The sequence below is a fragment of the Plodia interpunctella genome, chromosome Z, assembly GCF_027563975.2.
Source record: "Plodia interpunctella isolate USDA-ARS_2022_Savannah chromosome Z, ilPloInte3.2, whole genome shotgun sequence".
NCBI lineage: Eukaryota > Metazoa > Arthropoda > Insecta > Lepidoptera > Pyralidae > Plodia > Plodia interpunctella.
In genome coordinates, this window is record NC_071324.2 from 1,648,716 (window position 1) to 1,663,205 (window position 14,490).

At 38.0% G+C, this 14,490-nt stretch overlaps 1 protein-coding gene across 6 annotated transcripts in view; it reads right to left on the reverse strand.

The window, feature by feature from the left end:
• Positions 1–620: 620 nt before the first annotated feature.
• LOC128682834 (protein bric-a-brac 1-like) overlaps positions 621–14,490 on the reverse strand; it is a 353,293-nt gene continuing 339,423 nt past the window's right edge. For 4 of the 6 annotated variants that reach the window (XM_053767750.2, XM_053767753.1, XM_053767751.2 and 1 more), the window contains 3 exons: positions 9,023–9,289; positions 5,992–6,158; positions 621–5,728 (listed from right to left, as the gene is read on the reverse strand). In XM_053767750.2, the coding sequence (XP_053623725.1) occupies positions 5,258–5,728; positions 5,992–6,158; positions 9,023–9,289 (905 nt within the window). In that variant the 3' untranslated portion in view covers positions 621–5,257. The remainder of the gene's footprint in view (positions 5,729–5,991; positions 6,159–9,022; positions 9,290–14,490) is intronic. The other 2 variants (XM_053767754.2, XM_053767752.2) reach the window with 1 other exon arrangement.

Below are 14,490 nucleotides of genomic sequence, written 5' to 3' on the forward strand. Positions count from 1 at the left end.
TTTTTAATATTCTATAGCTACGGCAAGTTATCTCTTTGTGAAGCTACACTCTGCTCAAACACCTACGCCAAGGTAAGGTAAGATTGCATAATTGTGAGATTTCTCTCTCTCATCTGGTTCTTCCTCAGCCAGAAAGCGTCGGATCGGAGCCCTAGATCTGCTTTCCTATATTTTCTTCTCCACTTATATTTATTGGCACGCATAAAATCCTTGTCATCGTCAAGCCAGCACTTTAGAGGTCTGTTTAAATAGCTATTGTATTTTTGTAAAGACATCCATACGACATGGCCGGACCCATAAAAGTGGTATAGCAAAAGGAATTTAGCTCAACATCGCAGCTAATCACATATTTTTGTCTTGATCGATGCCATAACACTCATTCAAACCGAGCAATGGATGGATACGGATCGGCTGCAACGCCATGCCAATGTTTACGACTATTGAGAGCCTTGCTCCATTGCGCTCCGTCACGACGGAACAACGTAGAAATTGTATGAAGATCGATTACGTCAATATACGGTATATGTTAAAACCTATGGTAAACAACGTGCTGCGTCGTCGCAACGGGGCATGCTCTAAGATAGGGTTTAGGGTTTCAAGGGATCCGAAATGAAACTATATTATTATCTATTTGTATATATTCATCCAGATAAATGGTACACTGTGACATTAACCAAATTAAATATTACTGAACTTGAATACTACAATGACGTCTAAACAACTGTTGTTTACGGATACTGCCTACATGCGACTGATACATGAAGAATTACACCAATTTAGATGATATTGTACTCCACGTAGGTAAATATTGAAATGGTAATTTTCATGAACTTAGTAATCAACTTGCCGTATAGTAAGTTACTACTCTGTTACCGCTCCAAATTAAAAAAATCGCTCACGATAAGAGAATAAAGATTTCCGCTTGCATCTTCTCACTCGCGCAACCACAGTTCTATCGTAAAACATAATCGATTATGTACAAATTACTGGTGGAAAACACAAAATAAATAATAAATCACAAACTAAAGCGGTGGACCGCTACAATGCACAGCAACATTTTAGTTTTTTCGACCAGAAATTGTTACAAGTATTGCATTGCTTGCACTTATTAACTAAATGTGGCTGAACGGATAGATTCCCCATTTCCGAATAGATGTAGTGATGAGAAATCCTTTAAGAATTTTAACATACAAGTACCACTAAGTCCATGTAAATTATGCTATGAATAAATTACTGACGCGTTCACTGTCCAAAAATAGCCAATTTTAATTAACGTTAGCACTCTACTCAATCAAAGTCGGTAAAATAAAACACGTCACAGAAACCTATTTTTTACGGTGACTTCAGGGCCATTTCAATTATTTAAAACTCAATTTTATGCTTCATATTGTAAATACGAAAATATTGCAGTGTTTCTGCAAATATACATGATTGGATTTCGAATCGAAGTGAACCGTTTGCTTGAACTAACTACATAGGTACCAAACGTACCGAATTAACTTAAAAAATCGTATAAAACTTGGTACATAAGTCTGAAAACGTTGGACAAAATAATATGGTTGTCGCCGTGATGACATTTATCCAGTTCTTTCCCCGCCAAACATTTCGGACAGTGAAAACGTTAAACACTATTACGCTTGCTTACTTAAATGAATATCTGGCCTGCATTCACAAACACTACTTAAGAATACGATACACAAGCGTAAACTAAACAGACTTGGATGATTGCATTAAAAGTATCGTAGTAATTTGTGCATACAGCCTACATACAGCCATATAATGCAACAACACTGATCGGCCAGGAACACATACTGAAAAATAACCCTAACAACAATATAATTGATTCAGTAACATAAATTGATATAACGACAATATCCATGAATATTTATATTACATGAAAACTAAACACAATTTAATGATTGACCACTGACGTTTAGGTTACCCCTGCGGCATTCGAAATTGAAAAACAAAAGACTCGAGATGCCATCAAAACCAGCCAGCATCTTTTAAAAATAAAACAATCGACAAAATAAATCGAGTCAAAGTCGTAGGGGTAACGAAAATTCAAAAACACAGTGTGATATGCAATTAATAAATTGTTAGCCCAAAGCGATGGTAATTACTTATTTAAAATTACATTTATTGATACCTACCGACTGCTATGTACTTAAAAACTAAACAGTTATTCGATAAAATACATAGAACAATAAATACTTTTTAAATCGAGATTTTTGGTAGCTTGACAGACGATCCGCTATGGGGTAGGTATCAAATACAATTAGGTAAGTAGGTATATACTTTGAGCCCATTCTGGCATAATTAAACGAAATAAATAATGCATATATAGTTACAGTAAATAGGTACTATGAAAAGAACATTGCGAAACATAATATTGTTCTTTACGATTAAACATCTATAACCATTTCCATTTATCACAAAAAGTAATAGAAAATTGAGAAATATCTGCCGGCTTAACAGGAGAGCCAGTCCTGCCAGTTCGTGACTATATTTTAAATCATAAATTAACGTCTACAATTAAAATTATATACCAACCAAAACCGCCTCGTGTGTATCGATAAAGTAATTCTATAAGAAGCTTTACTTATATTCTATCACGAAAATAAAATAGGTACTTAATTATGTAATCCGAAAAATGTATTTTCCAATACAATAAATTAATTGTTTAATTATAACTACGAAATCGACAATGTGATACAAAACGGAACCGCAGTTGGTTCTAACTCATGGCACGTTGCGCGTTTGCATGGAACGTCGCGAGAATGCATGGAACGTCGCGAGGAACGGAACAATCAATTTTGACGCCGAAAAGTAGCTAACGCTTGCCTGACAGGGTATAACCACACCGGCCGAATATATAATTTTATGTATATTTTTTTCTATATATAGTCATATGTATTTAATTTTATATAATAATTTTGAATTTTTATTATACTAACTTTTATAGTTAAGCACGTTCAGTGCGGACTGCGGCGGCGACAGTGCCCACTGTCGCCGCCGCCGCCCGCCGCTAGCCGAAACATCGCCGCACCCATCCCAACACTTACTGTGGTCAAAAATTTGGAAGGCACTTTCTACTTTTTTCAAAAATTTTAATTTTTAAATTACTTTTTGAACACATTAGCCTAGACTTATACAATAGAAAATATGCGTAGTAACATTTACCAAAATTACGCAATTCATCCGAAACGTATAGGCCATTATATAACTTTCATTTAATTTTTACCATTTTCCTAGATTATACTTTATTTCCAAAAGGATAGCCAAATAGTTTCAACACTAGTTACAGAATTGCAAATGTATTTTTTTAATAATTTGGTCTTTTTTATACACTAATTCCAAACTTGAACCGAATAATCCAAATCCCAAATAATAGAGAAGTATCAAGGCCACTTGGAGACTTATTTTAAATTTTCCCGAGCGTGCGCATGCGACGTGGCACCCGGGCGCCTCGTGCCTCGTGCCTAGAGGCGAGGCGAGGCGCCCTCCTCTATATATACGCCAACGAGTATGCCAACAATATCTAATGGTAATACCCCTGCGGCAAGAAGAACCGTATTCTAGTAATTTTACCGCCGAAACTATGAAACGAAAGGGAAGTATCAATAAAACAAATTTGTACACATACCTTAATGAGAGTTCCGAGGCTTGAGGCCGCCGGCGCCAGTCGTGGCGGACTCGAACAATATCGTTAACCAATAGGCACGACTCGTCACAACAATATTGTCAATAAATCGATATATAGGTAATGAAAATGTACTACAATTTTCATTGTGTCCATTGAGTTCGAAATAAAAAGTGAAACGTTAAAAAGAGAACTGTTAAAAAGTGCAGTCATTAATCAATTGGATTAAAAAGTTAAGCTCGAAGTTCTCTACAAAAAAATATTAATCTTAGTCAACATTTTAGATAATACAGAATCTTTTCCGATCAGTTTTCTGTATCAGTATTTAGGTATTTAAGTCGTGCCATCAAAAATATCTTTGGTAAAGCTCACTTGGAGATTCGTTCCGTTACACAGACCAACGCCAGCGGCCGCCAGGAAAGTCACTTGCTACAAAGTTACATAGCTAATCTAAATTGAAATGTATAATCTAGCTACGCGTAGGTAGATTAGCAGACTTTCGAATGACAAACATTCAACGCTGGCGATTTTAGTGCTACTAAACCTATTAAGGACCCCCGGCCTTCTTGAAACGGGTGGAAATTGAATTGAAATTCATCCCACTATGATTGGATGTTGTTTATATATGTTCTCTTCGACGCTTAGTCGTGAAAGGATAGGGTTAACTAGACACAAAGTGCTATCAGGTGCTGCTAATACTCGATATCAGTACGCGTAACTCACGTAGGATTCCGGTAGATGGCGCGCACACGGAGAGTGACAGAGAAGGCTGAGGTCGAGGGCCCGAACATCTAATTTAACCTAACATTTGGAACAATCACTACGGGCTAATGATACAATCTATATTACATTTGGCGACCACTATGTCTACATGTACGTGAATCGCTGCACGAACGGTGAACAGTGGTCGTGCAGGGCAAGCATCAACCACATCACAATATCTAGAGAGAAGTGACATCGACTGATCTGACCCAATGCGGGAACTATTTAAATACTACACACTAATTTATAATTCTGTCTTACATGAATATGTTGTGAAATATAATGAATTGGTATACCAGACAGTCTTTTGAAATCGGGCCAAATATAAAATTTTGATCTCCCTACGTTCACAGATGGCTCTAAAATGTAACGTTTAATTAGTTAAGCTTAGAGTAATGTTTGAAAGTCTACATACTGCGGGCGCACCCGCGTCACCTACCTTGATATAATATTAACAAAATATACTAAAATATTTCACTGGAACACATGCATAAACAATAATGTATACAAATAATAATAATTAAATTAAAATATTCTTTCATTATACAAAATTCATAATTAAACAACAAAGCATTTTATTGCACAGCGAGTCCATGTTAAATAATAGTAACATACATAATTGAATTAAAAATTGAATATTTAAAAAAAATGTTAAACACCATGCAGTCGACCCTTCCCGCGTCCCTTCGTGTGCAGTGGCCTTGGAATGTTAACGGTCGTATACATCTGCGTGCGCGGCGGCACCTAGAAGTAGCCGACGGAGTTCCGGCTCGGGACGAAGTAGGGGTAGGCGGGCAGCGGCGGCGCGGGCGCAACTAGGCCCGGCGCCACGGACGCGCCCGCGGCCTCGCTTCACATGTGCTCCGCGCGGGCCTCCACCAGGGGCGGGGTGCCGGCGGGCATGTCCTTGCCGTTCTTAGCCACGGGGGTCTTCGGCGGCCCCATGTCGCTCGTGTCGGTCACCACGTCGCGCTCCGAGAAGCGGCTGTCGGGCCGCGGGGACGCGAACGGGCGGAACGGATCAGCCGGCTTCGGCGGCTCCAGGGCATGGCCGGGGGGCGGGGGAGAGCACAGCGGGGACTCCAGGCCGGCGGACAGCGGCGAGGGCAGGCGTGGCGACTGCAGCGGCAGCGGCGGCAGGCCCAGATGCGGCGGGTGGTCGGGCGGCCTCTGCGCGGCCACCACCATATTGCACATCTGTCTCCGCAGCCCGTGCGCCACAGCCGCCACGGCCGCCGCCGCCGCCGCGTTCGGGGACACGCCGCCCTCGCGACCGTTGCCGCATGCGACGTTGCCGTACGCGTTCTGCACGGTCATCCCGTCCTGAAACACGCAATACAAACATCACATACAATAATCGCCACACGAATAGACATTCGACACAATTTGTATTTATGCAACAAAATTATACCGCGTTACAGATATTAAAAGTGAGCGCGGCGCGAGCAGAGTTCCTCGAAGTTACAATTAAGTCAGTCGATAGCAGTTCGCAAAAGCATATTCGCATTGCAGGAAGGGGGGTCATTAGAGGGCAATTTTACTCAATATTCGATTATGGCAGTCTTAATTCTATTCGAGATACTGACCGTGATGGACGGGTATACGGGGAGGACTTCTTCCTTGATGTGGTGAGTGGGGTGAGGCGCGTGAGTGTCGCGGAAGACGACGGCGCGGATGACGCCGCGGATGTGCTCGTCGGGCCACACGCCCAGCAGGATGCGCTGCGGTCGCCCGCGCCCTTTGGGCCTGAGGTCTGGAAACACGCACAACAGTCAACGTGAACACAATACATCATACACAACACAACCCCAACTCCGAGAACTCTCGAAAATGGCGTGTAAACATAAACTATTCATTTTGGACGCCAATGGAAGACCCAGACGGGAGGTAGGTCCTCCCATTTGGGACACACGTAACAAAACTGCCCAAAAACCTTTCTGGGTTTGCGTGTCAAGTGACCCTATATTGGTGACGATTCAATAAATCTACTGCAGTAACATAAAACTGATCATTTGCGTATGTGGAAGTGATACAATAGAAACTAGGTGTTGATGTACCCCAAAATTATTATCACTTCTTTGCACAGCCAAGGTCTGGCTAGTTACATAAAGGTTTTTACCAGTGGAACCACATCCTGATGAAGTAAAAGGAGCAAAAACGCAAGCTCATTAATAAGATGTTGACAAGAGAAATTTGCTCCAAGAAACCGAACCTCTTTAGAAACTGAAAGCTTTAGACTGAACTGGGTCGAAACCCAGTTTTGTACCTAAACATGGCACGCTTTTTTCTGAAAAATGTAAATGGTGCAAGTATACCTTTTCCTGGACGCTTGTGTGGCTTTAATCGTCTTTAGTCCCTTTTACGTCAAAGACTGAAACCTCAGTGGAATTACAGTTTTCGTGATATAACTACAAGGTTCCATACAAAGGAGCTCGCTTCGTGAAAATCGTCTAATTAAAAATGTCTTTCAGATCTATATGTGTAGATACCATTTTACTAAAGACATGTCTACATTGGTTCGACACCAAATAATTACTTGCTAATTTTAAATTGTAATTTTCAAATTGTATTTTTTTTCTTCTTGATACTGATAATGTTGTTGTAAGAATTAAAAATGAAAGCGATTTATAAGGGTGAATATCCAACAAAGAATAATTGTCAAACTTGATCACGTGGTGGTAACACAAGAGTTGTAATTTTTCTTCAGTGGAGGCGCACTTTGATACAGAGGACAAAATAATACATCTCAAAAACATAACGGTTCTAAATTAAAATATAATCGAAATGATTCATAACTGTTTACCCTATACCTCAAGTTATTAATTTATGCCGTGTGGAAACGATCCCATATACTGTCAAACATTTTGTAGTCTCATTATTTATTTATAGTTGTTTATGAGGCCAGCAATTGGGTTACCTAACAAACCTACGGTATAATTTAACTTTCATTACACCCAGTATAAAATATTAAAGTAAATATGTCACAGGCACACACAAGTACTGAATATTTTGTCATCACATTAAACAAGATACAAAAACTTATCAAAAACTGTAATTTTGGTTCAAGCTTTTATTGACAATGCGTAAAAATTTGGCACTCATTCTTTTATACGCCAAAACAATATATACAATATATTATATATATATAAATATATATATATATATATATAATACATTGTTATTACATCTCACCATGGAGTCGATTCGCAGTGAGACGCAGATAACCAATCACAGTGCGCCATTACGTCGCGCGACAACTACATCGCAATGTGATGTGTTCGCTGATTCTCACGAATCGACTAGATAGTGAGACATGAAATGCAAAACCCGCACTTCGCCTTGATCCCCTCGTTGGGAGCTGATCCAGGATATATCGCCAGGTCATGCTGTTCGCTAACATTTAACCGAACCAACATAAAAATAACAAGTGCAATAAAAGCTTGTAAAATATAAAATCCAATCAATCGCTTAGCATAAGGACGAGCGTAATTTTTAAATCAAATTATATTTTCATCAATTTTCAAATTATATTTTCACACAGAATTCTGGAGCAACCTAAAAATTACGCTCATATGAACAAGCCCTAAACAATTCGCAGAGCATTTCAAAAAGTATTCGCCTGGTTAGGATAGCGATTAAAAAACTTACAAACTAACAATTTATATCAAGACTTCTGGCCTTTAATAGCGATGGCTTGGAAAGTACTGGGTAAAATAAAATTATATAATTGTCGTAAAGGGCACTGATGCCGATAGAAACGAACTAGCACATATATTGATGAATACTGATTCATGATCAATTGTCTATATCATCATGTAGTTCCGTTTAAGACTGTCGTCAAAAATGGCCGGTTTTGGACGAAATTTCAAAACAAAACTACGCAATGTGTAAACATAATATCAAGTTTTTCAGATCCTTTCCATCGATGGCAGAATCTCGATGCCTAAAGGCAAGTGCAGATCGGTTGCCATGCGTATGAGTGCACGATTTTTGTATGGGATTGTAACACTTGTATAGACTGAGCGTCTATGTGGCCAGCCACAGTGCAATACATATATAAATATATATAAACGCGCACGCATTACGCATTACGCTGTTTACTGGCTTTTATAATATAAAAAAACCACTCTTCATCATAAGAAGCGAAAATCATAGACTACGATATACTAAACAACGATGTCAACATTCAAAATACTGTTCCGACATTGCCTAATTGAGTCTTAATTAAAGTCAAGTTGATGTCACCACTTAACCTTGACTTAACCGTAGCCACTATACTCCCTGGCAGTTAACTAGGAGCGCGGGCGAAATGCAACTAAAACTAAATTCGTATATTTTTGGCAACATTCAGTGGAAGATTTGGCTTTAAATTTATTTGACATATCTTCCAATAATATGTACCCATACTAATATTACAAATGATGTGTGTTTGTTTCTTTTTTAAAGGGAAAGGTGGAGTGGATAGTGACATTAGGCTACTTTCCTAACTTATCCTACATATACTTTGGGCACCGAAAAGACTTTCAGTGTTTTAAATTTCACTTAAAGTAGAAAGAATATCGATAAAACGCCACGCTATTTAAACCCAGAAGTATTCAAAACAAAAATTGAACATACCTGCTCCACCATCAGCGCTCGGACCCAGCATATTATGAACCCGATTGGCATACAGCACGAAGGTCGGGTACGGTATGTCATACTTTCGCGCGGCTTGGGAGAGAGACAGGCCCTCCTTCAACACGGAGAAGATGGCCTCGGCCATGGTCTCGGGTCGCCAGGACTTCAGTGGCCCGCGCTCCCTGAAGCGCAGGTTGTGCACCAGACTCTGATTGGTGTTCCAACACTTCTGCCACATGGACTGCAGCTGGTATTGGTAGCTGTCTGCTGGAATTAAAGAAGGTTGGCATTACTATGAGAAGGTGGTACCTGGGGCTCTGGGCAATTGTGGAGGAAATTAAAAAGAAATAACAAAAAACATTGTACCGTTGGTTAAAGAAACATTCAAAAACTTCCAAGGAAACAGTGATTTCTGTATCAAAGCTAGTTTGCAAAATCTCCGTTAATTAGTTCAGTTTCCATTGTAGTTCAGCTCATTGAAATGAAAATCCGTTCATTAGATTTTTCGTAATCACAGACAAGACAGACAGACACGTCGGCATTTTGTACACATCATACATGAATGTGGCCATTTGGAAGATCAAGCCGTTTTATCAACCAATGAAGCAAGAGATTTTCGGTCTTGTAGGTACAAGATTCGACCTCCTATGAAACCCTCGGCATCTATTGGACCTCCTAAAAGTTTCTACGAATTTTGAAGGGCCATTACGAAAAAAATCCGAAAGAGGTCCAATGAGCACATTACAAGTCGAACGAGCTTATTAAAAGTGATTTCCAAATGGAAAATCTTAAATGTTTGTGGGTACAAGACTTAATTTTATGATAACTATGTTTAATTTAAATTTTCAAACAAAAATTATGTTAATAGATCACAGAAATCCGGTTCAACATCAATTTCAAAATTTCTTTATTACCATCCATGATGTGATCCATCATGAAGGTACTTTAAAATATCTCTGATTTTAATAAAATTCATAGATGCTAGGTTTCTCTAGCCATTACTGTAAACTGTTAGATAAGGTTATGGATAGGCAACTGGCGAAACAAGACTAACACTAAGACCTCGTTTAAGGACACACGGGGCGTCACGCAGCGTCGGTTGATCCGCTCACTAAAATAATCGCGACGCTTCTCTTTAAACTCTCTGTGCCTTTAGTGCAAAATGTGGTTAATATTTCTCTGCCCACTATCGAGTCGATTCACAGTGAGACGCAGCTAACCAATCACAGTGCGTCATTACGCGACGATAACCACACCACAATGTGATTGGTTAGAATATAATTTTTCTCACTTCAAATTTCGAACTTCGAACTTTCGACGGTTGCGATATCGAAAACAAAATATTACACATATAGGTGTGAGCTGACGTGTGGCCATAAACGAAGCGTTTAAGAACATAATTAATTTTAGTTTTATTTCATGCGATGGTAAAAAGCAAAAAAAAAACAACAAATTATGTAAATTATTTAAAAAACATCTACATACTGACCTCCAGAAGAACCTGTTAGAGAAACAGACAAATATACATGTAATATTTGGATTAGGGTGAAAGTAAACAAGAATTTACTTCAGTACAGTCTTTATTTATTGAATGCACTAATAACACCTGTCTTCCTTATCACATTATACATAAGTCTACTTATAGTGGCATACTTATATATAGAGGAGAATTTAAATGACAAATACAAAAACAGAAAATAAAAATCTACAATTGTGTCCTGCACATTGCATCTTAACTAGTATTATTATAAATGCAAAAGTTTGTTAGTAACTTATTCACGCTTCATCTGCTCAACCAATCTTCTTGAAAGTTTGAATGCTTGTAGTTTGAAGTACGGAGAAGTACATAGGGCGCTTTTCATCACGGAAAAATAAATGTTCTCATTGTATATTCACGCGGGCAAAAGCTAGTCAAAAATAACATCAAAATTGGAATGAGTCCTAATTTTACACTAATCCCATAATACGACGCTGATAAACCACCTACATAAAAACGTATCCAAATCGGTCCAGTCCTTTTCAATCAAATGGAAGTTCCTATGTAACTATATAGGAACATTCCAAATCTTGTCGTCGATAGCGACAAAGGGGACATATAGCCTGTGCAGCTGGACACAATAGCATTATCACCCAAAAGAAAGTGATCGTTGAAACGGAGCGGTGCGGTACAAATGTACTAAATATCTTTAATCAATTTCTAACGTGGAAGTTCATCTATACCGCGTACATTGAAAACGTAAAATCCAATATAGTCAAAGAACGATTCTGAAAGCAGTGTTTGACAAAAGGTCTTTTCGATTGAAATAAAATAACCAGAGGCAAAGTTAATTTACGACCCGACTATGCAGCTCCCCGAAGCTTCGCCCGTAGGAATTTCGGGATAAAAAGTACCCTATGTGCTATTCCATGTCATATTCTGCTCGAGTATTGTGTAACAAACCTAACACATTCAAAACTTTCGCATTTAATGCACTAACTACTATACTAACTAAATTACTGCACTAACTGGTGGCCGAAACTTCGACTGCGGCTAAAAAAGTGTAAAGTAGCCACGTTTGACATCGGCTCATCAGATATAATAATTGATGTTAAAATCTAAGCTTTGCTCGTAACACAGAGTGCGTAATTCGTCCTCCTAATTTTTAATTTTTAATATATGTATAAGACCTATATTTGTTAATTGACGTCCTTGGAGAAAAGGCTGCGGTGAAGTTTGTTGCGCCGCATCTTCTTCACCTGCGCTTTGGAAGCCGGCAGTAGACTTAGTTTAAGTAATTTTTGACGTCAATAAGTGATGTATATCATCCTAAATTGAATAAAGAATTTTGAATTTGAATTTGAATTTGAAAGTGCGTGTTAAAATCCTACACAACTTTCTATGTTCCTAATAAACTGAATATAAATTCAGTGTACGACGCAACTAGATATAAATCAAGTTAATCTGCATCACCTATCATGTGGTAATAGAGGTGAGTTTGATACAGATATAGTTAGATCGTTGCTGTCCACTTTACAATCGTCATGCTCATGCGTTCGGCAAAAGGTCATAGCATTCAACTGGATTGTCATTATTATATCAGCAGTTTTCATAGAACCCATTGTGATATCATTAAATAATGATGAATAACGTTTTTGTTGTGATTTCATTCCATTCTCTCACGAGACTGGGGTTTTATCGTTCATTTGTTAACTTTGTTAGCCTATAATTACTTTTTATTGGATTTTAGCATGATTGTCTAGAATATTTTCCTCGTTAATGACATGAAATTGTTATAGCACAGGTTATTGAGAAATAAATCGGCAAATACTTGAGGGTTCTATTAATATTTCGTGTAAAAAAAGAGACAACGTTTGGACACAATAACGTGCTACGTGTTTCATGGTAGCCCCCCAGAACTGCTTCGAGAAAAGGATGGTACAGCCGTTTTGTTTTCTACCGTGCACTCACGATATTTTTGAACATTACAAAAGTATTATTCCTAAAGGATCTTGTAGACGAAGTATGTCATATTTAACATCACCCGTACTTGTTACTTTGAGTAAATTCTCTCATAGACTTGGGCCGGGGCCAAACGGTGTAACTTTGCCTTTTTTTGCTGACTGAAACGCCATTTTCAAACGAGTAGAACCGCCAGCTTCAATCTCTATACATTGAAAGTTTTCTTATACGCTGTTATCTCCATGTGTCTTGTGTGTGTAATGGGCTTGTAGATATAGGTTACTAGATGTTGCACGGGGCGTCGCTCCCGTGAGAATTTTGGGATAAAATAAAGTCTATAGCAATCTTGGATAATGTACATTTCTAATGGTGAAGGAATTTTCGAAACCGGTTCGGTAGTTTCGGTGTTTACCTGCTTCAAACATACAAACTCACAAACGCTTACCTCTTTATAATAATAGTATAGATTACGTCAACCCAGCTAAACTAAGAAATTTTATCGCTTTCATTTTCGAGTTTATCGCGTTCATAGACAGGAGGACTTCCTTTTTATAGTACGTAACATTATAACCTATACCTTTCAACGCGCATGAATGTGAGGGCATCAAATGAATGTGATAACAATATATGTACCTGCTTTACTTCAATAAGTTCTTAGCAGTCTTCATGGTGACGGCACAGAGGGAGACTCACAGTCATCGACGCTGAATCGGAAGCGGTTGGTACTATAGAAGTCATGTCAAATGCCTTTAGGCGACTTGAATAGAATCTGGTATCAGTGTTAGCAACAACACACTCGATAAGGAGATGAGAAGATTTAGATTTTTTTTTAAGGTAAAAATCACTTTATTTCTATGGAATAAGGGTAACGCTAACACCGTAGTATGTTAAACGTAACGTCACATGATGGTGAAACTCTGTTATCAACATTGTTTTAAATTTAGACTCATATCTAGAGAAGTATGACAATGTGCAGGAATTAATTTCTAACCTAGAAATGGACGAAATAAATTGTACATTTCCTTGACGATATGTCATATATGTCATAATAGTTACGTTAGTTAACGAGTTAACTAACATTGTATTCATAAATAGCGTCATTCTAACACACGACAAATTCCCACACAGAAGCTACGCAATGTGCAGATCTTTCTATCTTTAATAAATCATATATTATTGCATGAGCGAGTATCTCTGCATAACAAAAAGTATTAGCGTAAATTACGGCCACTCCCTGCCCCCTACTGAAAGCGAACGCCTACATTCAGTTACCGCACACCGGTCGAACTGTGGAGTTACCATGAGATTTCGATACTTAACACTAAAATATTACATTGTAACACGATAAATTTGCTATCAGATAAATCTGTATTAATTTGCAAAATTAAAAATATAGATATGTTACGTATAGGCTATCAGATACTTTATCAGTAAGCGGTGAAACGGGCCCAATAATGTATTACTTTACAACTTCTGTGTGGGAGTGCTTACATAATTACATATTTCAAAATTTCGAGACCATTAAAAGTTGACGTATAATTATTAATTTCAAACAATGTATTTTCTATAACAATACACACGTTACTTCATAATAATATGTACAATTGTTCAAAACGGAACAACCGATGTGTCGAGTTGCCGCAAAAAGGGAAACACTTTTTGTTTTAAACCGATAATTTGAGCATATGTCGTTCTTTTGTCTTTTGTGAAACGCCGTCTCACAAGGAAGACATTAAAAGCTAACTGAAATATTTTAACAGTGACGTAACAACAAAAGCAATTCTAACTAAGCATTTGCAAATCATATAAATATCAGTAATTTTCTCAATTACATCACATTGATTTATTATAATATACTTTGTTGTGATTTTTGGTTTTTAAACAGATGCCTTTAACAGCAAAAATATTTAATGAAAAACATACAATTTTGACTTTCTACATTAAGTACTCGTATATAAGGCGTTGTTTTCATTGAGACAAAACGACGCGATACTGAGCGATACAAAAATTAATATCAAATGTGTGATCG